The sequence below is a fragment of the Amphibalanus amphitrite genome, unplaced genomic scaffold, assembly GCF_019059575.1.
Source record: "Amphibalanus amphitrite isolate SeventyFive unplaced genomic scaffold, NRLGWU_Aamphi_draft 000635F_arrow, whole genome shotgun sequence".
Taxonomy (NCBI): domain Eukaryota; kingdom Metazoa; phylum Arthropoda; class Thecostraca; order Balanomorpha; family Balanidae; genus Amphibalanus; species Amphibalanus amphitrite.
In genome coordinates, this window is record NW_024882129.1 from 341683 (window position 1) to 366515 (window position 24833).

General features: G+C 48.6%; 1 protein-coding gene and 1 long non-coding RNA gene across 2 annotated transcripts in view; both read right to left on the reverse strand.

Annotated features, from left to right (window-relative positions):
* LOC122363700 (protein sidekick-2-like) overlaps positions 1-8236 on the reverse strand; it is a 42479-nt gene extending 34243 nt beyond the window's left edge. The window contains exon 1 of the mRNA XM_043333242.1: positions 7803-8236. Within this exon, the coding sequence (XP_043189177.1) occupies positions 7803-7881 (79 nt within the window). The 5' untranslated portion in view covers positions 7882-8236. The remainder of the gene's footprint in view (positions 1-7802) is intronic.
* Positions 8237-10128: 1892 nt separating this feature from the next.
* LOC122363702 lies at positions 10129-11376 on the reverse strand. The gene is made up of 2 exons (XR_006253412.1): positions 11208-11376; positions 10129-10469 (listed from the first exon to the last, which is right to left on the reverse strand). It is a non-coding gene; the product is annotated as an uncharacterized LOC122363702 (long non-coding RNA).
* Positions 11377-24833: the final 13457 nt, after the last annotated feature.

Below are 24833 nucleotides of genomic sequence, written 5' to 3' on the forward strand. Positions count from 1 at the left end.
CTCTCTCTCTTTCTCTCTCTCTCTCTCTCTCTCTCTCTCTCTCTCTCTCTCTCTCTCTCTCTCTCTCTCTTCCTCCCTCTTTAGCGCTCTGTCTCTCTGTCTCTCTCTCTGTCTCTCTCTCCCTTTCTCCCTCTCTCTCTCTCCCTGTCTCTCTGTCTCCCTCTCTATCTCTCTCTCTCTCTCCCTCTCTCTCTCTATATCTCTCTCTTTACCTCTTTCTCCGATTTATCTGATATTTTATTGCGATTGGGTTCGTGAGAGAGCCGTTTGCTTTCTGCAGATTGCCTTCAGCCACCTCAGAATCACGGTCTAGTTTACTGCCGACTTTCCGTTTCATTTTGAGCTAGGAAATAAGTGGAATATCTAATCAAGGCTCTTGCGATTAAACAGCAGGTGAATCTCATTATTTAAAGGAAGTCCCATGCTGTTAGTGGTTATTCATGATCAGTGAAAGTCCCACATAATGGAGCTGGAAACAGATTTGGATGGAACTAAAAAATGAAAGTGAAAACTCGGTCTAACTTTTAAATATCACCAGCAACAGGGTTAATTGTTCGCCATAACCTACATCCGATCTTAACATGGTTATTTTCAATTGAAACCGCAGGGGTTGAAAATTGAAATATATCTCAATCATTTTCACATTTTGCATGAAATTTAGTTGGACGCTACGACGACTGAAACATTTCACGACACAACCCATGCATTTCCATACTGGCCGAATAAATCCGGTCGAGACGGCAGCGAGCGGCGGTCAAATGTCACCGGCTCGCTACTTCTCGACACTGTCGCTACGGTGCTGCCACCGTCGTCATGGGACCACAAGACCCTCCTACAAGCTGGCCTGGTCTCTCAGACTTGGGCGTGGTCCTAAGCCGCTGACAATGCGCCTCCCTCCGCTGAGCGTCATATGCTGCTGACGTCGTCTGGACCGGGTGAGACGCCGTCACTCTCGTCACTCGGCGGGTTCGATGACGCCCGATGATCCGGTTAGATGACGTGGTAATGAGCCGATGACGCCGAATTGGATGACTGCTGGGGGAGCGATTGGGCGCCGAGCGGCAGCAATGACCTCGCGGTATCGAACGATCGGCGTCGCTGCGGGCGGACATTTGCCACCGCTTTCCGAGCTCAACTCGGCGTGCTCAACCAGAATGGTGTCCGACCCGACACTCTCCACCTCTGCACTCTCGCCACTCTGCCCGAACAGCCTGAGGGCTTGCCAGCAGGTTTGTTACTACCCAGTTCAAATCTTGCAGCTCATGATCGGTTCTTCTTGTTTCAGTCTGCTGATGGCCTAAGCCACAGTCCTAAGCTTATTCAAACATTTACTGAATGGAGTGAGTTCTACCATGGGTGATATAGTGCTATCCATACTATCTCATACCATCTCATCCATGCTTCTACTTAGTTGAACAATTTATTTGAACTGAGCCGACTCGCATAATTTTTAGCGGTCATGCATGTCGACCGTCTGTTCTGCCGGAGGTCAAAAGCAGGCACGTGCCACGGACCCCGTGTTCCGGCCGACTCGGAAACAAGTGCTCCGGACGTCGACGTCAGACAAACATTGCGAGAAGATGAAAGGGGTGTGGTAATCGCGCTGAGGCATGCCTTTTTCATCTGACTTTCCTCTGGAGTTGCAAGAGACATGTAAAATGGCAGACAAAATTTATCTGTCAGAACCATAATAGTTTTCAGAACACTTCTTCCGAACAGTTATTCCCATTTGATGAGAGATTAAACAGCTAATCCATACGATTACGCTCCAGCAATACAGAGATTCTTCGCAGTGCATTTTCCAGCATTTAACTTCATCGACAGCAGTTTGAAGTTCTAACCAGCAACCAGTCGTAGATTTTAGAACCTGCATCATTGCCCTGAGCGAAAATTGGCGTGCCATTTCAGCTGCCACCCTCGAGTCTCTCGCCCTGCGCCGAGTGGAATCTCCCTCCCCTGAGGGTTGGAGTGGAGTCCCCTCTCTGACGCGGGAGTTGCCCTCCCAGGACGGTCGTTCCCCTGCAGCGGCCGTTCTCGACTAACGAGCGTACCGCCCCTGATGGTGATGCGCCCGTCGCGTGAGCGTCTCGAAACGCACTGGCACACGGGCAGAGAACCGTTTGTGACGATTGTTGGGGAATGGGAGGGAAGGGAGGGGAAGAGGGGTAGGGGTGAACCGGTTGCTGGACTAGGTACAGGAGGGTATACACTACACAGTGCCACTCCGGAGTCCCTTTGGACCGGGTTGATTCTGATTTTGACTATGCTGAAAAAGAGCAACAGAAAAAACAACGTTCTCCAGCACGCATTAGGAAGATTGGGACGGATAGCAAGGATTTGCAATATGATGGAGGGGCGCTGTTTCAGCGTTATACCTACGTGTAAGAATAATTTGCAAACGAAGCAATGCTTTACTTGTTAAGTAGTGATGAAGAGGGAGGTTTACGGCTGGATTTTTTTTAGGAATGGTGCTCTCTTAGTTCAACATTTAAAACAAGACTGAGTGTCTTTAGGGAGAAGCATCAGGGTAGAAAAGTACACCTCGTTAAAGTTGGCTTGGGAGTGAGGCAACACATCGAAACTGCTTGGACTTTTCCAAAGTTTCTCCTAACTGAATTTGGTTCGCTTTTATGAGATAGCAGGGTAAAAAGTTTGGAGATTATTTGATGTATTGCGTCGTGGCCTAACAACACGAAATAACTGCCAGCTTACGTTTAACAATAGCATATTTTGCGGCAATGCTGATAAATCTTTCTTTCAATAGAAATTACTGCAAGGATCGTCATACCAGTCTCATCACTGTCTCCATGTTGAAGTTACATAAAATGATAAAACCATTTCATAACATTGGTTATAAGCCATTATATTTTGCGCACTGCCTCTCCACTAATTTAACGCCTAATGCCTATCATTGAATTTAGTGGCAAATGTGTTTTGTTGCTATCCAAGGGACGCCAATTCATCAAATGCCAGCACAGCCATTGCATCTGAAACTCCCAATTTCCATGGCCATCCAATTTAATTACCGTTGACATCGTCACTGTTTACCATCGTGAACCATTCTGGCGAATTGGCGTTCTGCCAGGGCGCATCGTCCATTAGCGCTGCAGAACGGCTGCCAGAGGGGTAGTGGTACTGATCAGACATTTGACCGCTGAAAGTCAGGCGGCTGTCACATTACCGTGCACCGCATGTGCAGGAAATGGAGGACGGGACCTTCAGAGCTGAAATGCTGAGAGGAGAACCGTGTGGTATGGTATGTTGGCAATTGGATGAACGGTCAGACAGGCGAGACAGCTGGATGCATTTCGCCGCAATTACGTGTGATTCGCTGAAATAAATTAAAGGGACACGTTTTGTTGAATGAATTTCAAAACGATATGCTATCAATGAAGGAAAAATCAGGATGCGATGCATATCAGCTCCGTTCAGAAATTTATGCAAAATCGATTTTACCATTACCGCCATCGTTTTTACACAAAAGTTTGGTAGACATAACTATTATCACTAATGCCTACAACTGAACGTTCTAAGAGAAGTCTTATGGAGCCGATCAAGCAGGAAAATAATCTGCTCCTCGTTCCGCGATGTCAGCCATCCACAATCGGCTTAACCCCGTCTAGCGAATAGACCAAGAGCTCACCAATAACGACACTGGCTCTGTTGTCGGAACAGCTGACGAAGCAGCCAATCCCCTATCGCCTCCCAGCTATGAGATGAATGGCTGAACAGGAATGTCTGTGTAGCCTTTTAATAAGTCTCGGACCCATGGACATTCTTCCAGGTTTCACGGCATATTTGAGAGGCTGGTATCAAACGCTTGCCTCAGATAGCCATTCCGTAGAAAAACAAGCTTTGTGATTGCGCTTTTAGAGGAGAGGTCGGTGCCGCTAAGTGTTCAAACTCACTATCGTCAGCGATTGAATGCAAAATGTCCCTGACTTCTGCTAAGATAGTGAAGTTGTGACACGCAAATCAACATGAATCACGGGGAATATTCACAACTACATGGTATCAGTGTTTCACCATTATAAGGCGCGAGGCATACACAATTTTGCAATCACTTACATCACTTTTTCTAGTTTCTACTAAAGACTGAAACTATATCTGGTATCTTCTATCTGGTTTTTCGGCGCGGTCCTCCTCCCTCTCATTTACAGCTGATCCGATTATCTACGACAGGGACAGACCGTGCCGATGGGGCGGCCGCGCACCTGCGTTGCAATATTGATGACACACCCCCTCCCTCGGCAGCTGACCACTGCGGCGCATTCTGACGCTGCGCCGGGATCGCCGCGGGCAGCGCCAATATCGCGCCACGATTGTCTTAGAGGTGATTTATGGAGAGGTTGGAAGCGGGCGCCGTTCCGACAGCCGGCAGAGGATTGGGAGAGATCAGTTCGTGTCAATCGTTGGGCGGTGAGATGTTGATCGTGGCCGGAGGGAGCTTACATTGTGGTTTGTGTGTTTAGATGGACGGATTCGAAGTGTTATCGACGACCGGGAAATGGAACTGCGGGATGTGAATTGAAGAATGCAGGGCAGCGAGGCTACGACTAAGGAAAGATGTGCTGAGGATACGCAAGATATGATGGCTTTTGTGGAAACGGCTTGCCTGATCAGAAAGTTAGAAAAGTGGAGTTATTATTCACGTATTGAAAAGTCAGCCAATTATAAAATTAACAAAAGAAGTGCAACAGTCCAAGCATACTGCGCAATAGCTTCTATAGCCCCGACTGTCAGTAACGCCCAGACGAGTTCAGATCCATGCCAGAGTTGGGAGGCTCGCCGTCGCCTGCCGCCACTCTCTCAGCTCGTTGGAACGGACAGATGTCACGCCGGGGACTGAGTGGAGCTCTGTTCTGACGGCCCTGACACACCCCTCGGGGCCAAACATCCTCCGTGGCCTCATGCATGCAGAACGGCCGTCCGTCTGAACAGCTACTCCGAAATAGGGCACAGGAAACTACTACGAACATGCCGACAGGTAGAGTTATAAAGCGCGACGTGTCAGACGTGCTAGAGCCACTGATGATGCTCGTGAGTTTTAGTTTACTACTTCTGAACCTATTTCATTCTCCGTGATTCACCGTGATAGGGTTGGACGGGCAGGCGGCCTTACGGTAAATATTTCAGCAGACTGGACGTGGGAGACTCTTGGTACCGTCACGGGCGAGCTCGCGGCCCTGCTGGGTAGGTTGTTACCAAGAAACCAGCGGCTCGCCGCCAGTTTGATTGGTTGGCTGGTTCAATCTGCTGGTCGGGGCCCCCGGGGCCCTCTGGGTCTCCGGGGGCCCGCAGCACGCCGGTGGCTATAAACTGCGCCCGAGTCCATCATCGACATCTCGAAACGATACTGTGGAACTGCTGTGCGTTGAACGGTGAATAGCTTTTCTTTTGCATTTGCAGAAGCTCTATCCACAAAACTAAGAATAATACTGCTTTATGAAAGAAATTCTAACGAAAACCACTTTGCCATCAATTTGCAGCTTTGTATTTTAGCGTCCCTTCATTGTGTCTTGAAATATGGATTCCCAGCGCTTCTAAGCGCACATTCTCTATTCCGTGAGATCCCTGTGCTTTAGTGGAGCACTGTGCCACACTCGCCTTTGAACTTTTCTCTCTCAGCATCACATGGCCCCATATGTCCTCGACTGAACAGACCAGCTCTTCGTCCCTGTCGCTCCGACTCAGTGCAGCACTGGATTATGTAAGCCCGAGACACACCGTTGGCTATACCAGGAGCCGGCTGTCTATGGGGAGAGGGGGACTGCACCGTGCCACGCTATGCTCCCACCGCTGGGTACCTGCTCCCACAGCGGGACGCCTATCTCCGCCACCGTTAATCTTATCTCTGGCCGACACGAGCGGGCTCCGTGGAGGGTCGGTCCCAGGTGATTGGTGTCAGTGTGCGCGCGCATATGAGAGCGGTGGTCTGTCCCGTGTCCCCGTGTCCCGTGTCCCCGTGTCCCGTCCCGTGTCCCGTCCTATCTGTGGCTCTTTCATCACGCTGATATGCAGGGAAGGATGGACGATCACAGGCATTCAGTGGGTTGAATAAGGACCAAAACGGCTTCCTGCAAGTAAAGAATTTGATTTGTAAAACAGGTAATTAAGCCACAATAATGCGACAATTCTAGCGTATTATGGTGACCAAATGGCGTTCGATCGAAAGTAAATGTGTAGTGGAAGGTGCGGTAAGGCGGTATTGGTTTAAAGCGGACCACCAGCCTTCCCGGCTGAACCACTGCTGCTAGGTTCTGCACTATGCTGTAACTACTGTTGCTTTCCTTCGCATTCTCACTAATGACCACCTTAGGCTCATTGAGCTAGGTCGCAAGGATTTTGATCTATTGTGAAAAATGTAGTTTTTATCGCACTGATCTAATGTAAGAAGCTTAGGAATGATGTCGAAAAACGCAGTTATTTCTTCAATTATTTGCAAAAACATCAGGAGGTTAACCCTCGCCGTCTGGGGGGGATGCCGCCCCCCATAGGTTTTTTTTCGTGATAGCTCCGAACACGCTGGCGATAGAAAGCTGAAATTTGGCATACCTGACCTTTGGTTCAAGCCGGATCTTTTGACACCAACCGCATTATCGGGTCTGGTCAGGTCACTGACCAATGACGTCATAAGTGAACCTCTACACGGTCTTCAGATGTCGCAACTTCGCAACGCCCTCACTGCCAGAGGAGCTTTCATAGGGGAAATGAAACTTGCAGGATCTAGTATCCATTACGTGTCTCATGTCTTGTATATCTCGGATTTTTCCTTAAGGTCATATGAGGTCAGGTCATTTTCGTGACCTCACCATTATAAGTCAATGGGGAAAAATGAAAACTGCTATCCTGGCGCCTGGAACGATCTCCAGCTATCTCAAGTACACAGAATCGTGATTTCATGCACTCCTTGCAAGGTTACATGCGTCAATTTTGCAATGTTGACCTAGCGTGACGTCATTTATGACGTCATTAGGGTCATATTAGTTTTTCGTCAATATCTTCCGATCAAATTGAGCTAGCGAGTCGGGAAAGCCAGTGCCACCAATGGACTTAGGAAGACCTGCCGAATCGAATGATATGCAATATGACCTACTTCGACCAATTTCGTGACCTGGGGGCGCTGACCTGACCGTGACCTGAGGTCAACACCCTAAGTTGACCTGACCTAAACATTAAGTATAGCAATCGACGCGCCTGAGCAAGGCAAACACGATGCTGCCAAAATCGCGGCTCTGCGGCCGTTTTTTTGTGAAGTTATTCACCAAAAACGGAACCGTACCTTGGGGCACTTGACCTGACCTCAGAGGTTATCGGTTGACCTGGGACCTTAAAATTGGGTATCAATCTCTGCGTCTCGTAACGGCGCACACGCTCGTTTTTTCCGCGACGCGCTAGCTCCACCAGGGGCGAAATGGCGAGGGGGGTCGTACCCGCCCCGCCCCCCCTCGGTCGGCGCGTATGTAGAAAACCAATAGGTCCGGCGAGGGCTAAGGCTATTATAGTCTGGTAATATATTGGTGATACTGAGGCATTCAGTGATACGGATATGGTCACTTGACCAATTAATTTTTCCATGGCAGCCTACGTCAAACACCCGTTCTCTAGACAAGTGAACCTGACGAGAATGAGATGTAACAAGCACATCTTCCGAGATCGAGACGGTCGCACATATCTTTCAAATCATTAGCAGGAAACAGCCGCGTCTGTCGGAATTTCGGGCTGCCAGATAAGCATGCTGACAAGTGGTTTACTGATGTCTGAAAATAACTACCCTTATCGTCCGTTTAACTACAACTTACCTGGAGCTTCCGTGGCAGACGACAGTCTCATACACCAGAGCAGAGTTCCTATGACGGTCAGGAGACCGATCCATGTCATAATTCAGTCGCTGGCTGTTCGCGTGATGCCTCTGAATTCTTCAGGCCAACATTTAAACCATAAAGCGCTCAAAACCAGCTGAACGTGAGAGACAACGAGATAGCACAGTTACAAAAATTGGGATCTTCCTCAGCGAGCATCGTTAGTTTCACTCTGCTGCTCTCTCAAAGTCCTCGGAATATCACTTTACTTATTCTAACCTGCACTTCATAGTTCATCGTTCCTCACTTCCCGACTAGCTCACACTTCTCATATCTCTCCCCTTCATCTCTTCCTCGCGTCCTGCCCACGTGACCCGCCCGGGCCGCGCCCGTCCGTGTCACGTGCTGCCCCACCCGACTCCGCCGCCGGCTCTGGTGTCTGCCGCCGCGGCCGAGTCGCTCTCGACGAGATGCGCATGCGGTCCGAACCCCGCCCCGGAACACAGTCACACAGACACCGACGGCGCCGGTCCGTGGAGGTGAAAACCGGGGGAGAATATGAAGGGATTAGGAGGATTTGGTTTCACACATGTCTTCGCCGTTCCATTACATTTGTGGTACCAATGCCTTCAAGCTTGAATTGCATATTAGCGTGGGTCTTTTTGACACATTTATCCAAATCTAGTAGGTATACACTGCAACCTAATCAATTGTTAACATGTGGGCCTTGGTCATGTTATTAAATGCAAACATATTTCATCTACTTATTTTCTCCTGGATTCTTATCGAATGCCGTTTGCAATATGTCCATTTCGGTATTGGCTGCTAAATTTTCATCTCTAACAATCAGCGATCAAAGCCAGTGCAGAGGCAGGTCCTGATTAGTGATACGGCCAACAAGGACAGATTGTCAACAAACTCCAGGCCTGAGAGGGCTGGGGATGGCAGATGCGCGCATGTTCGTGGGTCATGTGGGTTGAAAGGCGGACTGCCGACCGCCGACTCACGGATGCGGTTGTGGGTTTGTGATTCTATTTACGAGAAGACAAGCGACTCGTTTTATTGACCTAAATAGGTAATGGATAATAACAGAAACTGGTTGTGAGGATACGAAAAATGGTTGCGATTGCAGATAGTCAGTCGGTGTCCTGCAATTACTATCAATGCTAAGACAGCCAGAGCCTTTCTCTGATTTGCCATATCCACGATCAGTTGTGCTGAAGTTCTGTGAGCAATGCAAATTTCTTTTGCACTGTGTAAATATTTTGAGCATTGGGGAATTCTCTGTGAGCTGACCAGATTTTCTCCATGCAAGTTCTGGACGTTTTCGGCCGTCACCGTTGGCGGTTTTACCGACCACTAACGGACGGGAAAACCAGCCATTTCAACCGGTCAAACTGCGGCCATCTGGCAGGCGCGGGTCATTGCGAGCCTCCCATCCGATAATCGATCGAATGGCACCACTCTGTGTCTGTGAGATCTTGGGGTCAGCGAGAGGTCACCACAGGTTCACTCTTTAGCAGCGGTTGCTGCAACGAGACCTGTGGGCTGTGACCTGAGAGGTCAGCACTGCTACATGAGGAGGGAAGGAGACCTGTGAGCTCAATGATGCTTTCGTGTGATTTGTGACCTATGAGGTCCCGCTGGCACTGGTGGGGGGACCTTTGTCCTGTGAGGCTAACACAATAACACATACCCTTGCCCGTGTGTGAGAATCTCGGGATCAGCCTGACGTTTTGGGAGCGACAGCTACTGCCGGCGGCGACAGTGATTCCGCCTGAGAGGTAGACTGTTCCGCAGCACATCTAGGCACGCCGCACATCCAAGCCGTGCTGGGTCACCGGGAGGACGCTTTTAATTTCTCCTGTTACTCCGCGGTTTCTTCTGCTAGCGACGTGGTAAGTCTTCCAATGCCTAACGTCTTACAGAGGCAGCGAACAATTTTAAATAACATTGTTTTTTCATATCTTTGGCTGCGAAACCTAGTGAATGCTGATGTACAAATCATGAAACTGAAAGATGACAAGCCCCGTGCAGCAACGCTATTGTGCATGACAAACATAACCCTATCATCTTAGGTATGTCATAGCTAAGAGCCGATGAACCTTTTGTGTACTCTCCGCCTGTTCTCTTGTATGTACATACCTATAACGTCCGCCTCTCATGCAATGTCTGTGGATATTGGAAGACATCATGTCCGTTCTGAACGTGTGTTAACAACTAAACAATCATATTAAATGGTTGGAAATCACAATTCCTAAAAGACGTGTATCTTTTGTGTTGTGTGTCGCATCGCCACATTATTAATCATCCATAAAACAAAATGCATTTTTGAGTCTTTATTGGACAAGCAAACGAAATCAAACGAAAGCCGCAATTTTTTTTCTTGAAGTCAAAAGGCCAACACATACCTACAATTTCTTCACAAAAGTCAAAAGCGGTCGAACACGCTGACCCCACTCCTCCCCCCCTCCCTGCGCCCTGGTGTTGTGGGCTGAGGTCGGCCGTCAGCCATGGCGGCGCGATGCTGGTCCTCGGTCCTCCGATGACGTCAGCACTGCGCTGCCTCTGCTGGCGCCTCCCGAGCGGCAGAACATGCCGCTGGTGCCGGACTTCAGGCAGCCGTGATGGTCGGTGGCCGCCCCCGTCCACAGTTCAGCTAGACTTCTGCCAAAAAAAAAGAAGAAGAAAGAAACATAAACGATTGCTCGGTATGGCAGTTGATCGTTGCTCGGTGCGCCATGAAATATTGAACTTTTTTTTAGAATGTATTTCTGGTCAATGTAAACTCATAGGTATGAATGCATATTGTATAGCATGAAAAGATGACGGACGCTGATTGAAAGTGATTTCGATCTGATCATTTTCCGAAACTTACAAGAGAAAGGATGAGATGCTGTTAAGGCCAGCAAAACGTCAAAGTCTGATTGACTTTAATCTACATAAGTAGCACGTCGAATCCATCTATTTACTTCAATCCCATGATTGATCTTGATGATTCAAGAGCACGAAAACAAAAGTAAAAAATGAAGAAAAAGCATTGCTGGCGGCCAATTGCATCGATTAACTTGTTCAGCGCCTTTTTATTGAAAACAGAGGGCAAGAAATCTGGTGTAGCATCGATGGTATCGATAAGGTAGCAATCCAGAACCAGACCGGTCTGACAGTATTTAAACTGTTTTAATCTTAAATTGTGGATAAACACTATGTATACATGCAGTCTCAATACAAACGTGGCTTAGATGTGGCGTTTTAGATATGAAACAGAGTGCCTAACAGGGATATTGCAGGGAAAAGTTATGTCGCCCCAAATTGCGAGACGCGAATTTAATTAAAGTTCGTTATAGACTAGAGAGACAGCAGAACAAACAGACAATAGACCAAATGTCAGGAAAGTTTACTTACTGTCCATGTCAGAATGCTGGCTTGCAATCGATCTTCTGGCCGAGCAAAAACAAAACAAAGAACTGCCGAACTAATAACCCCCCCTCCCCGAACGTTTACAAATAATGCTGTACGGTCGTTCGGCTGCACCTTATATACCGTGGGCCAGTCTCCCGCGTCCTTACCCTCCCCTTCCCGCCTCCCTGATAACGCGTCCTGCTGCCATTGGCGGAGAAGTAGTGCAGCAGTGTGCATTGCACATTGCACAATGCTCACATGCAGATAAAAATCCAGCCATCCAAAACAGAGCAAATCAAATAACATTATTTGGTTAAATTCGTATATTGAAACATGTTTTCTTTCGCATGTATTTCAGTTTTGTTTCTCAGTTTCATTTTCTGTTTCAGCATGCTTTTTAGTTCAGTTTGCATGTATTTCAGTTCATCGCGTGTTGACGTTTCTAATCGTTTGTGAAATTCAGATATTCATTTGCTGACGCCGCTAGTATTATGCATGTTACCGAATGCCGTGAATATGAAAGCACCTACGATACTTTGTGAGATTGCACCTAACAATGCAGGCGCAACATTAACCCGCGCCCCGTAGGGCTACCGGCGGACCCTATACCACCCGTGGGGGGGGGGGGGGGGGCGTTTCGACCCTCTAAGATCTCGGAAATTTACCGGCCGATTTTCAAAATTCAAGCGTCGTTCGATAGCCCCACCAAGGAACTACCTTGTGATCAAATTTCATTTACCTAGGTCAAACCGATGACGTCACAGGTCAGGTCAAAGGTCGGATTTTCACCATTCACAGGCATTTCAAGAAATGTGTTGTGAAATCGAGTTATTGGTAAGTTATTGAAAACTATCGATGGTACATTGTTCGTCAAACACATACTTCGCTATCTGAGGTCACTGATACCAGGTCAGGTCACAGAGGTCAGGTCACTGAGGGGTCACAATATGAAAGTGTCGTGTAATACATGTTTATGGTCCATTTTACATGACACATGCGATTATGTGGGTCAGGCAGCCTTTGGGGTCAGTTTAGGTCACATCTTGGTGAAGGTCAGGTCAAGGTCAGGTCAAATTAGGTCAAATTTCAAAGTTGATATTTTTGCATAAAATGGGTATCGATTCGATGCAGCTTGTCACGGGGAGTCCAATGGTGGTCTTTGTTTTGGCCTACGGGGTCTAGAATTGATAAACATTGAGTTTAAAAATTTGACGTCATCATTTTTGAACAGTTTTTTTTCGCTATAACTTGGCCAAAAACGAGATATCGATCTGAAATTTGTTATGTAGATAGAAGAAGGTAGGAACTATCACAAATATTCCGTTTTTTTTTCGAAACTCGTGTTACAATTGACCCCAGTTCCCATATTTAGAATCATAGTTGCCATAGCCCGTAAGTAACTATATATGTATAGCTAGACGTAGGAGCATGTCCAAACCCACCCGGGCCTTGAATGAGCTCCGTCAATATTAAGCCCATATTGATCTAAGCAAATTCGAACTAAAGCCACGTAGTTTATGTATATGTTACAGGCCGTATGAAAACTCAGTCCGTTTGCAAACGGCCTGGCCCGATTCAGGCCGTTTGCAAACGGCCTGGACAGCCCAGTCAGTATGCAAACGGACGGAAAAGTCAGGCCGTTTGAATACGGGCTGAAATTCCAGGCTGCATGCAAACCGCCTGAAATTTCAGGCCGTTTGCAAACCGTCTAGGCCGTATGACAACTTCCCAGACACCAGGCCGTTTGCAAACGGTCTAGGCATTTTGAAAACAATCTGGTCTGCATAAAGTTACAGCTGGACAATGTTGAGTTTGTTGAAGCACGACCGTTTCATGACATTACATGGCACCATGAAATCCTGAGGTGCATTCGGCATCCGGAAAAATATTGTCACTCGGATATTCTCCGTCGGAAAATTATTGTTGAGCGCCTATCTTCAGCATGTCTCGTTATCGCGATACCGTTCGTGATCCGCGATGATTCTCGCTAGTTCCGGAAAATTCTCCCTGATTTTCCCGATGACGAGTGCGGGCCTGCAGTCACTGCAGGGCTGCGGAGTCGATGGATTTTCGGCGACTCCGACTCCGACTCCGACTCCGGCTTTCAAAAACCAGCTCCGACACCGACTCCGACTCCGGGCAGAATTGTCGACTCCGACCGACTCCAACTCCCGACTCCGACTCCGCAGACCTAGCAGGGCTGCGGAGTCGACAGATTTTCGGTGACTCCGACTCCGACTCCGACTCCGGTCACAACTGTCGACTCCGACCGACTCCGACTCCGACTCCGACTCCGACTCCGCAGCCCTGCTGGTCAGGAAGAGATTAGCAGAACTGAGACCCGGCCCGTATAGCGTCCGGTCGACCCGGGCTTCTCCCGGACTTCAAAGTTTCGCCTTCCACCGCAATGGTCAAGCATTGCCGGCGTACGCCACCGGCCAGTCGCAGGCGGTCGACCGGGCGCGGTGACGACTCTTACGTGAACCAGTGGCGCGGGAACTTCTTCCAGACTGGGGGGGGGGAGGGGGCTGAACCATAATAGAGATCAACCTAGGGTACCCACAAATCTAGTTTTCTCACCGGTTTTAGGCCACTTATTTTTGTTACTTATACTTTTATTTTCAGGCCTTGGCCTTTTCAACAAAAAAAAAAACGATAATATTTGCAAAAAAGTCAGGTATTCCGTCTCAGCTGAGTGAAGAAACTACCGTTTTGGCAACCTGGAATAAAGGTTTAAATCTGCCAAATGAGTTGCCGAGCCAGTGAAAGAGGTGGATGTTTCACTTACATGCTTTCTTCCTTTGTGACCCACAACCCCAAATTTGGGGAGGACAAGCTGCCCCAACGGTTCCTGACCTCATGAAAAGTTGTGGGGCACCGCCCCCACGGCCCCAGAGCTGTGGGAGCAAGCTTCCCCCACTGCCCCCTCCCCCGGTTCCCGCGCCTATGTATGAATCTATGAAATTATGCTGGTAGATTTCCGATTTCGACTCCTCCAGCTGGGGGAGGGGGGGGGGGGGCTCAAATACATTACGAGCCCCCCCCCCCAGCCGAAAAGTTGGAGGGGCTCAGCCCCCGCTAGCCCCCCCCCCCCCGGTTCCCGCGCCACTTATGTGAACTCTGATGTCCATTGCGCGCTCCGGCGTTTTATGCCGCAAAATAATCGGTGAGTCTTGTAGTGATACGTTTTACCAGACCTCACCAGTAGTGGCTTCACCAGGCTCCATCAACTGGATGGCCGTACACAGGCGGACCGTGAACTTGTACGAGTATAATTAGTATTATTGTCGAAAAACGGCCGGGCCGAGCATCAGCACAGTAAGAAAATGTTCGACGTACCTATGTATGTAGACGAGTCATTCGGCATGGAATGCGCAAGCATTCACATGTATGCAACCTGATCATCGACCAACCTGGATCCATTAAGTTCAATCTTCAGAGGCTGTTGTACTTCGCCAGACCGTTTGAAAACTGACTAGGCCGTTTTCAAACTGTCTAGGCCGTTTCAAACTGCCTAGGCCGTTTTCATACGGCCTGATATTTCAGGCGGTTTGCAAACCGCCGGCTTTTTCAGGCCGTTTTCAAACGGCCTGACTGGGCCAGGCCGTTTGCAAACGGACTGGGTTTTCATACGGTCTGTAACATATAGATAAGTAATGTTTCTCATTTACCTTTGGAATGGATTAAAGGTTCATTCAAGTATTTTTACATACTCCGATATCCAAATTTTGAACTAAACTCGCACTGAAACAGGGTTAGAATAAGTCATCAAGAGTGTAGGATTAGCATGGGCTATTTTTTTATTCATACCAGTAGTAGAATAATCGGGAACGGTGAGTGTCTGTTTACCAGCAAATAGCAATAGATCCACGATTCACCAGCAAAAGCTTCACGACTATTACTCTGTTGCTGGGTTGACGAATGTCGCTATTTTTGGGTGACCTTGACTACGGCTCCAATTCCGACTCCTTCCATAATCCATCGCTTTACCTACAAGCCCGTATCATGGGTAACAAATAATGTTGCACCACATTACAGACATCTCAGACTGTTTAATGTATGTATGTTGCCTCACGTGTTTTGTCGTCCTAACATTCTTTTGCTCATTCAAAAAGTTTCCGTTGCCTGCTCTCGCTGTCGCTTCCGCTGAGGATCCTTCGGCACTTCAAGCTCCGCTCCTGATGCTCTCTCTCTCTCTCTCTCTCTCTCTCTCTCTCTCTCTCTCTCTCTCTCTCTCTCTCTCTCTCTCTCTCTCTCTCTCTCTCTCTCTCTCTCCCCCTCTCTCTCTCTCTCACTCTCTCTCCATTTCTCTCTCTCTTCTCTCTATTTCTTTCTCTCCTTTCTCTCCTCGCTTTCTCTCTTTCTCTCTTTCTCTCTCCCTCTCCACCCTCTCTTTTTCCATATGTGATTTCGACGAACATTTTCAAAGAACAAGGTAATTCCCCGTGAATTTCTTCACCCTGTTGATACCCATTTTTGTCAGGATGTGGCGAGCGAGGACAGCACGTGCAGGGATGCTTGCCGCCCTGACCAGGAAGGGTCGGCGCGTCGACATCCGCACTGTCACGGTCGACATGAGTTCATGTGCACGTGCACCGACGGCGGTCACGAGATCGGCCACAGAGGACAGAGGAAGGGGAGAGGATGATAGCACACTCTGCAGTGAGGGTGCCGGGGGGGGGGTGAGGGGGTGACGACAGGGTTGAGTTGGGCATTTTGTATTGCATCATGCATATTTTGTTGCGTAGAAGCTATAATAGCTGAAATATGATCAGAACGGTACAAGCCCTTTCATGTCGACGGAGCATAGCACTGGGCGTGGTATGCACCTGCTAAATTTAACCCTCGCGTCGCCCGTATGGGGAGGAGGTCGAACGGCCTTCCCTCAGTTTTTCGCGAATAACTCGCGTAACATGCATGAGTCTGATCGCGACGAAACTTTCAGTACCCTCGAGTGGATCAATTTTACATCTACTCAAAAAAGTTGATGACCCTGGCCCAATAAATGACCTTTGATCTACGACCTACTTTTCGAGACCATGTTTGGCCGGAATCGCGATTCGGCATATGTCGGCTCGCTTTAGCCGCGCGTTTGCAGTCTTTTCGTGGTTTCAAGCGTTCAAACATGTGATGTGATGTTGCCCCGATGCATTAGGGTAGTTGTCAAGGTCACCTGAAGGTCAGGTCAGGTCACTGATCTTTGATGACCTCGGCTCACTTTTTCAAGTTTTCCATATTTCTAGGTTAGTTTTTGGAGCTGAATTCGAATTTAGCAACCATTTGAACATTTACAAAGTAGTTTTTGGCGCCTTCCTAACATGTTACGAAGCTATCAGAGGCGGTTGACACGTACTACGAATACCCGTCACTGGCTGACCTGACCTGACCTGACCCGACCTGGCCTAAATGCTTAAAGACATCATCTGTGATCAAAACTAACACGATATTCGTGACCAGCACCCCGAACACCCCCATGGCAGCCAAACTTCATACGAATTACGACGATCCAACGCGTCCCGATTTTCCCGACTTTTGGGTCATTGACTTGACCTGGAAGGTCAACCGATGACCTAGGACCTTAACCCTCGCCCTGGCAGGGCATTTTTCATAACACGGCCTGGCAGGGGGGGGGGGGTCCATGCGACCCCCCCCTCGCGATTGGCTCCTATGGCACCTAGAAACACCAAAATTGGTAGGTAGGTGGGCCCCCTGGAGTTCTCGCCCCTGTGCAAATTTGGTTGCTCTAGGTCAATATTTAGGGGGGTTTTGGGGGGTATAAATGTAAAAATTTCGCTAAAAACAGGCCAAAAGTTTTTCGCTTATAACTTTTTATCTAACTAAGTTAGAGTAAAAAGAAAAGCACCAGTGAACTCAGCACGTCAAGGCGCGTCGAATGATATACTTTTTAGCTTGTTTAAGTGTACTTAAAGTTTTTTCTTAAATTTTAAGTAAATTCAAATTAATAAATTAAGTTCAAGTTAACCAAATTGCATCATATCGCATATCATTCGATTCGGCTGATCACCAGCAACACAATGATACCATTTTTGAAGCTCTAGCGTCATTATGTGCCAAGTTATTGGCAAAAACGTCATTTGACCTCAGTTGACCTCATTTGACCTGACCCATGGATAAGTACACCAAACAAAGAAGCACCAAGTGACCTGCTGTTAAGTACTACGGTTTCAAAGCACAAAAGTGATAGAACGAAGCGGATATCTCCAGTATTTTCCGAATTTATATTTTCCCATAGGCTTAACATTACGACGTAATGACCTCTAACTGACCTCAGGTCAATGACCTCGAAAAACCCGAACTATATGTAATACAACTCGGTGAACTTAGCACATCCTGAAAGTTTGAAGGAAATCAGTCAAAAACTGTGAGTTGGACAGGTGCAAAAAGAAAATTGAAATTTGACCATGACCTTGTACCGGTTTTTCTAACCTGGTGACCTGACCCAAGGTCACCCGGACCTGAAATTTTCAGGTCATATGTAAAAAGGTTGCCCCATAGGCTGTGCCAAATTTGGCGGCGCTGCGCGCCGCCGTTTTTACGCTATCTTCGAAAAACCTTAGGGGGGGGGGGTCGCATCGACCCCCCCCCCTGCCAGGGCGAGGGTTAACCCGCGCCCCGCTGGGCTGTTGCTATTCAGCCATGTACGCGCCCTGCTGGAGAGGGGGAGGGGCAGATTCTGCCCCCCCCTGTCTAACTTCCGAGCCGATGGTCGTAGAAAGACAGGGAAAACGGCAATCGAAAGCTCTCAACAAGGCGGATCTTAAGAGCCAGTTTTTTATTGCTTAAGTAGGTCAGAGGTCAGGTCAAGGTCAGGGTAAGGGTACAAAATGCAAGTTTCTACAGTGCCGGTGCAATGCAAGCCTTGCACCGTAGTTGCCGAAGAACGGAGTGAGACTGATTGCCAAAACGTGTTCTTAGGCTACTAAGACAATATTCGTTGCATACAATATCATGCAAAGGTCAAGGTCAAGGTCACGTCAGGCCACCAAAAACGAAATATAGAAAGAGCATGTGCGACACATGTTTTATGGGTCATTTTATTTATAGAATTCAATAGGCACACTCAATAAGTGATATGGACCACATCTGGATGAATTTCAGGTCGAGGTTAGGTGAAGGTCAGGTCAAGTGATGTCAAATTTTGAAGTTGGTTGTTAAGACCTAAAAAGGTGTCTATCTGATGCAGTTTTTCACGGGGAATCGAATGGTGCTATTTTTGTTTCCGCAAGAGGTCTAGAATGAAAAAAACATTTTTTTTTCAAAAAAATGCATGTCGTGACGTCATACAATTTTAAGTACCTAGTTACCTACCTAACTAACTCCCACATTTTTGAACCGATTCTTCTAAAAATTGGTATGTAGGGGAAGGTGGGGTAAGACGGACCAGCTAAGGTTTGAGGCCGCATATCTTGCTACACTGCTCTCGTAATTCATATTATTTATAGTCTTCGGAATGCTCGATCCTTCCTCTGTTGATATGTGTAAAGACTAAATTTCAAATTAAAGACATCTAGGTGGTGGATGCTCTTAACCCTCGCCGGACCTATTGGTTTTCTACATACGCGCCGGCCGAGGGGGGGGGGCGGGTACGACCCCCCCTCGCCGTTTCGCCCCTGGTGGAGCTAGCGCGTCGCGGAAAAAACGAGCGTGTGCGCCGTTACGAGACGCAGAGATTGGTACCCGATTTTAAGGTCCTAGGTCAACCGGTGACCTCTGAGGTCAGGTCAAGTGCCCCAAGGTACAGTTCAGTTTTTGGTGAATAACTTCGCAAAAAATGGCCGCAGAGCCGCGATTTTGGCGGCATCGTGTTCGCCTCGCTCAGGCGCGTCGAATGATATACTTTTTGTTCGGGTCAGGTCAACTTGGGGTGTTGACCTCAGGTCAAGGTCAGGTCAGCACCCTAAGGTCACGAAGTTGGTCGAAAGGGGTCATGTCGCATATCATTCGATTCGGCAGGTCTTCCTGACTCCATTGGTGGCTTTCCCGACTCGCTAGCTCAATTTGATCAAGAGTTATTGACGAAAAACTAATATGACCTTGATGACGTCATAAATGACGTCACGCAAGGTCAACATTGCAAAAGTGACGCATCTAACCTTGCAAGGAGTGCATCAAATCACGATTCTGTGTGCTTGAGATAGTTGGAGATCGTTCCCGGCGCCAGAATAGCAGTTTGAATTTTTCCCCATTGACTTATAATGGTGAGGTCACGAAAATGACCTGACCTCATATGACCTTTAGGAAAAATCCGAGATATACAAGTTGTGAGACTCATAATGGATACTAGATCCTGCAAGTTTCATTTCCCTGTGACATCTCCTCTGGCAGTGAGGGCGTTGCGAAGTTGTGACATCTGAAGACCGTGCAGAGGTTCACTTATGACGTCATAGGTCAGTGACCTGACCTGACCCAAAAATGCGGTTGGTGTCAAAAGATGCGGCTTGGATCAAAGGTCAGGTATGCCAAGTTTCAGCTCTCTATCGCCAGCGTGTTCGGAGCTATCGCGAAAAAACCCTATGGGGGGGGCGGCACCCGCCCCCCCCCCCCTCGGCCGGCGAGGGTTAAAGAGGGACATGTCAAAAACTCAGACAAGAAAAAACGTGGGGTAAGACGGACCACCCAGCAGTGCCTGCTATCCGTTCATGTGTGTTACACTTCTGCTCTGTACTCTTGTAAGAAAAAGTAACCAGAATGGTAAAATAACAAAATGAGCCTTTATTCTTTACTCATGTGTGATGGAAGTGCAGCTAAAAGCTGGGAACATGTGTGTTGATTGTCGTTTGGCATGAATGCATGCTAACTGAGCACTTGCATGCATGGCTCACATGCAACAAAGACTCCTTCCTGAAAAATTAGCTTACTTAAACTTGTGTCAATGTTTTGGAAAAGAACTTTCCATATGCAAGGTACAATGGACCACCAAAGGGTAAGATGGACCACAGTGGTCCGTCTTGCCCCAAATCTAAATTCTGTCATTACCATGACGTATATGTCAAATAGCCCAACATTGCAAAACCTTGCCTTTGCTAAAGTGTGACTATAAATAAGTTTATAACTTTGTTCTTCACAGTTAACCCTAGAACGCCTAGGGGGGGGGGGGGGTTGTATCAACCCCCCCCCCTGAGGTTTTTTCGAAGTGCACGCTAAACGGCTTGTCGTAGCGGGCTGAAATTTTCAATACCTTATGGGGCAACCTTTGCGCATCTTTTGCCGAAAAAAAATTGATCGGGTCATGTCAGGTCACGGAGTTATGACGTCATAAGAGGTACAGCCTCCGGCCGGATTTTCACAAACTGAGTGCCAACGCCCGAGGTTTCCTGCCGGTGGTACGGACATCGGTTGATGGATCGTGATGAAACTTCCCATGCATGTTGGGGCAAGTATTGGCTATCATATGGTATAAGAAATTTGACCGGGTCAGGTCAGGTCACGGAGCTATGACGTCACAAGAGGAACAGCGTCCGGTACTATTTTTGAAAAGCGCCCGAACCACTATTTTGCTAATTCTTGTCACCTCAATGGGAATATGCAGCAATATTAGCTTCTATAGGGAGCAAATGGACCTCCCAAATCAAAAAATACAATCAGATTTCAAAAATTTAAATTTTGATTTTTCGAATTTCTGCCGCCGACTGTGACCTTGCCGACTTCCGGCGCTCCCAACGCGCCATTTTTAGAGCTAGGGAAACGAAATACATACCAAACGATAGAGAATTGATCAAGGAACACGATAGTGAAGGTTTCAAGTCGATATCTCCCACCGTTTTGCCGCCATCGCCGCCGAAAGTTGAAAAAAGTCTATTTTTCCGAAAATTTGACCTTTGACCGGTCAAAAGTAGGTCAAATGTTGACCTAGGACCAAAAAATATACCACCAATCGCGAGATCTCGTTGAGAGCAATCCGTTGGTTTTTTCCGCTAAGCTCTACGACCTTCCGTTTCGAAACGCCAGGGGGGGGGTCGTAACAACCCCCCCCCCCCCTGGTCGTTCGTGTTATGAGAAATGGCCTGGTCGTGCGAGGGTTAAGTGCAAAATAGAAACTAATCATGCAAGAAAGGCGCCGTAATTGAATCACCCGTAGACCTCTTATATTAGATCGGTTTGACGAAAAACAACATTTTTCCCAATAACTCAAAAGCTATGCATCCTAGCAGCATGAGCTCAAGGTGGCCATTGTTACGAAGGAAGACAAACATAGTGAGTGCATAAAGCAGTACCTAGATACCAGCAGCGGTTCAGCCGGGAGGGCTGGTGGTCCGTCTTGCCCCGCTGGGCCGTCTTACCCCACCTTCCCCTACCTAGGTGCACATAGACCACTTCTCTGATATATATATATATATACAGGGTGGGATGGACAAATTGAGACACATTGTGTTTATCAATTCAAATGCAGTTTGCCGGTTAACCAAAAAACAATCAGTCAGAAATATATTTATTTCGTGACACTGGCATCGTTGTAGAGCATTCTCACTCGATAAACCCTCCCTCTGCCGCCACCATCCTCTCCAGCCGGCTCCTGAACCTGCCGCACGCGCGCTTCACGACAGCTCGGCCCATGGCCGCCATCGTCTCCTCGATGGTCCGCTTCAGAGCCTCCCTGGAGGGGTGGGGGCTCTTGTTGGAGACCCTCTCAACTTCGCCCCAGACAAAGTAGTCCAGGGGGTTGAGGTCCGGAGAGTTGGGGGGCCAGAACTCCTTGGTCCACGTCAGGTGCATGTTCTGCCGGCACCACTCCTGCGTCTTCTTTGCTGCGTGTGCGGGTGCTGAGTCTTGCTGGAAGACATATCCAGCTCCTCTCGTGACTTCCTTGATCCAGGGCAGGATCAAGGAAGTCACGAGACTTCCTTGATCCTGAGAGACTTCCTCTCGTGACTTCCTCCTCGATCAGAGCCTGGAGTTGCTGCAGAAACGCCGGCGTTCTCTTCTTCCCAGGCCCTGATTTACGCTTTTTACGCTCGGGAGTCACCTCTCCTTCATCCTCGCCATCTCCACCGCCCTCCTGCGCCCGCACACGCTTGGCAATGCGGTACACCGTGCTCCGTGGGACACGCAGGAACTCGCTGATCTCCGCCGGGCTCCTCCCTGCGCGCAGCGCCTGGAGCACGGCGGCTCGGCGATCGTACTCGGCTCCGCGACCAGACATGATTTGACCTGACCTTGGGTTATATATATATATATATATATATATATATATATATATATATATATATATATATATATATATATATATATATATATATATATATATATATATATTCCTTTTTTATACACTCAAAATTTGGATTTTATCATTATTTTCCCAAAAACTCAGTTTCTGAAGAAAAAATGGGCCAAAATCCAGGATTTTCAAACAACCGAGTTAGCCATTTGATAGACAAAGTAGAATCACGTTAACCTTTTTGTTACGTCTTGTTTCCTTTAGAAATGAAGATGTTAGTGGCGTTTGAAGTTTTGCCGTTTTGAGGCGAAAATGGCGTGACAATGACATGACGTCATTTAAACGTCATTTTCTCAAAAACTTCCGACGGATTTCGCTCAAATTTTCAGGGAACGTGTTAAATTGATGTATGACAAGGTACTGAAAGTTTGACGTCGCTGGTGTGACGCTTTTAGAAGTTGTTGGCGAAAAACGGGAGAGGCAGTTTCTGCCCCCCCCCCCCCCCAGCGGGGCACGGGTTAAAATTGGGTATCATCGACATCCTCGTCTCGTAACGAGCAACACGCTCGTTTTTTTCCCGCGAAGCTCTAGCTCGAATGATCAGGAGCCAAACACGGGGGTCGTACCAACCCAACCCTTCCCTCCCCCTTGTGCCGTCGAAGGAAGCAAAATGGCCGACTGGCGAGGGTAAATGGTCTCCTGGTGGACTGTGACCTGTTTCTCGAGACCATGTCAGGCCGGAATCGAATTGTGGCACGCGTGTGTAGGGATCAGTGCATATTTCTTGTTTAGCGTAGGGTTTTTGGAACTGATTTCGAATTTAGCGCCCACGGCCCATTCGAACATTTCATAGGCGTAGGAACAGGGGGGGCCGGGGGGGCCATGGCCCCCCCACTTTCGGAGGTGGGGGGGCCAGCAATGTTAACTGGCCCCCCCCCACTTTTTGCTGACTTAAGTGTCTGTCTGTACCTAACCTACCACCTGGTAACTTGATAACTATTCAGCTTGCCCTTTAATGAGGATTCCTTTTTGTTTTTACAGCGTTATTGACCGCAATTTCCTTCACTCAATGAAGGAAACCATATCAGAGACAAGACTGTGAGTCCTGGTGACAGCATTTTGTTGAATACGAGGCGCGGGACAGCGAGCACTAAAAAGGTATAGGCAATACTAAGACAATACTAGCACGGTGCAGGAGAATGCGTATACAAACGACCAACGCTTGACCTTATCTGCTTGGGGTCGGCATAGTTCGTCAAAGGCGTACTAGCTGGGGGCCAGGGTGACCGTGCCTCAGCCTCGGTTCAAACAGGCTGGGGGCCAGCAATGTCTGTTTCTGTCCCTCCCCCTTCCACTTTCAGTGCAGTGGCGGTCGCAGAGGGGGATCAGGGCCATGCCCTTCCCCCCTCCAAAGGCTAATCAGGGGGCCGTCATATCATTTGGCCCCCCAAACAACCAATGGGCTCCCATGGGCGTATGGGGCTCTGGCCCTTATTCGATTGTCACGAGACTCAAGAATCCCACGCTAGCTATTAACAGCTCCCAAACCAGTCTTTGAGGGTCCTACACTGATCTCGGAGGGCCCTTCAGTGGCGGTCAAGCGCCCACATTGACCGCTGAGAACCCACATTGACCTCATTTGAGGGCCCCTAAACCGGCCTCAAGGGCCCAGCCGGCGTCTGAGGGCCTCACACCGGCCTCTGGTGGCCTCATTTCTGTCTCTGGGGTCCCAAGACTAGCCTTTAGGTGCCTTTGAGGGCCCCGCACTGAATTCTGAAGACCCGATGCCGGCCTCTAAGGGTCCGCATCGGCCTCTGAGGGTCCACCTTGGCCTGAGGGGTCCAACGCCGGCCCATGCCGGTCTTTTAGGGCCCCACACTGACCTCTAAGGGCCCATGCTGACCTGTAAGGACCCACATTAGCCTATGAGGCCTTGCACGGGATTCTGAAGACCTGATGCCGGCCCCTGAGGCCCATCTTGGTTTTTGAGGGCCTTCTGCTGGTTTCTGGGTTCCAACACCGGCCCATGCCGGTATTTTAGGGTCCCACATTGACCTCTAAGGGCCCCGCACTGGATTCCGGAGATCCGATGCCCGTCTCCAAGGGTCCGCATCGGCCTCTGAGGGCTCACCTTGGCCTATGAGGGCCCTCCGCTGGTCTCTAGGTTCCAAGTCCCGCCCATGCCGGTCTGTTACGGCCCCACACTGACCTCTAAGGGCCCATGCTGGCCTGTAAGGACACGCATTAGTCTCTGAGGGCCTTGCACTGGATTCTGAAGACCCGATGCTGGCCTCTGAGGCCCATCTTGGTTTTTGAGGGTCTTCTGCTGGCCTCTGGGGTCCAACACCGGCCCATGCCGGCATTTTAGGGTCCCACACTGACCTCTGAGGGCCCATACTGGCCTGTAAGGACCCACATTAGCCTCTGATGGCCCAAGTCGGCATCTTAAGGTC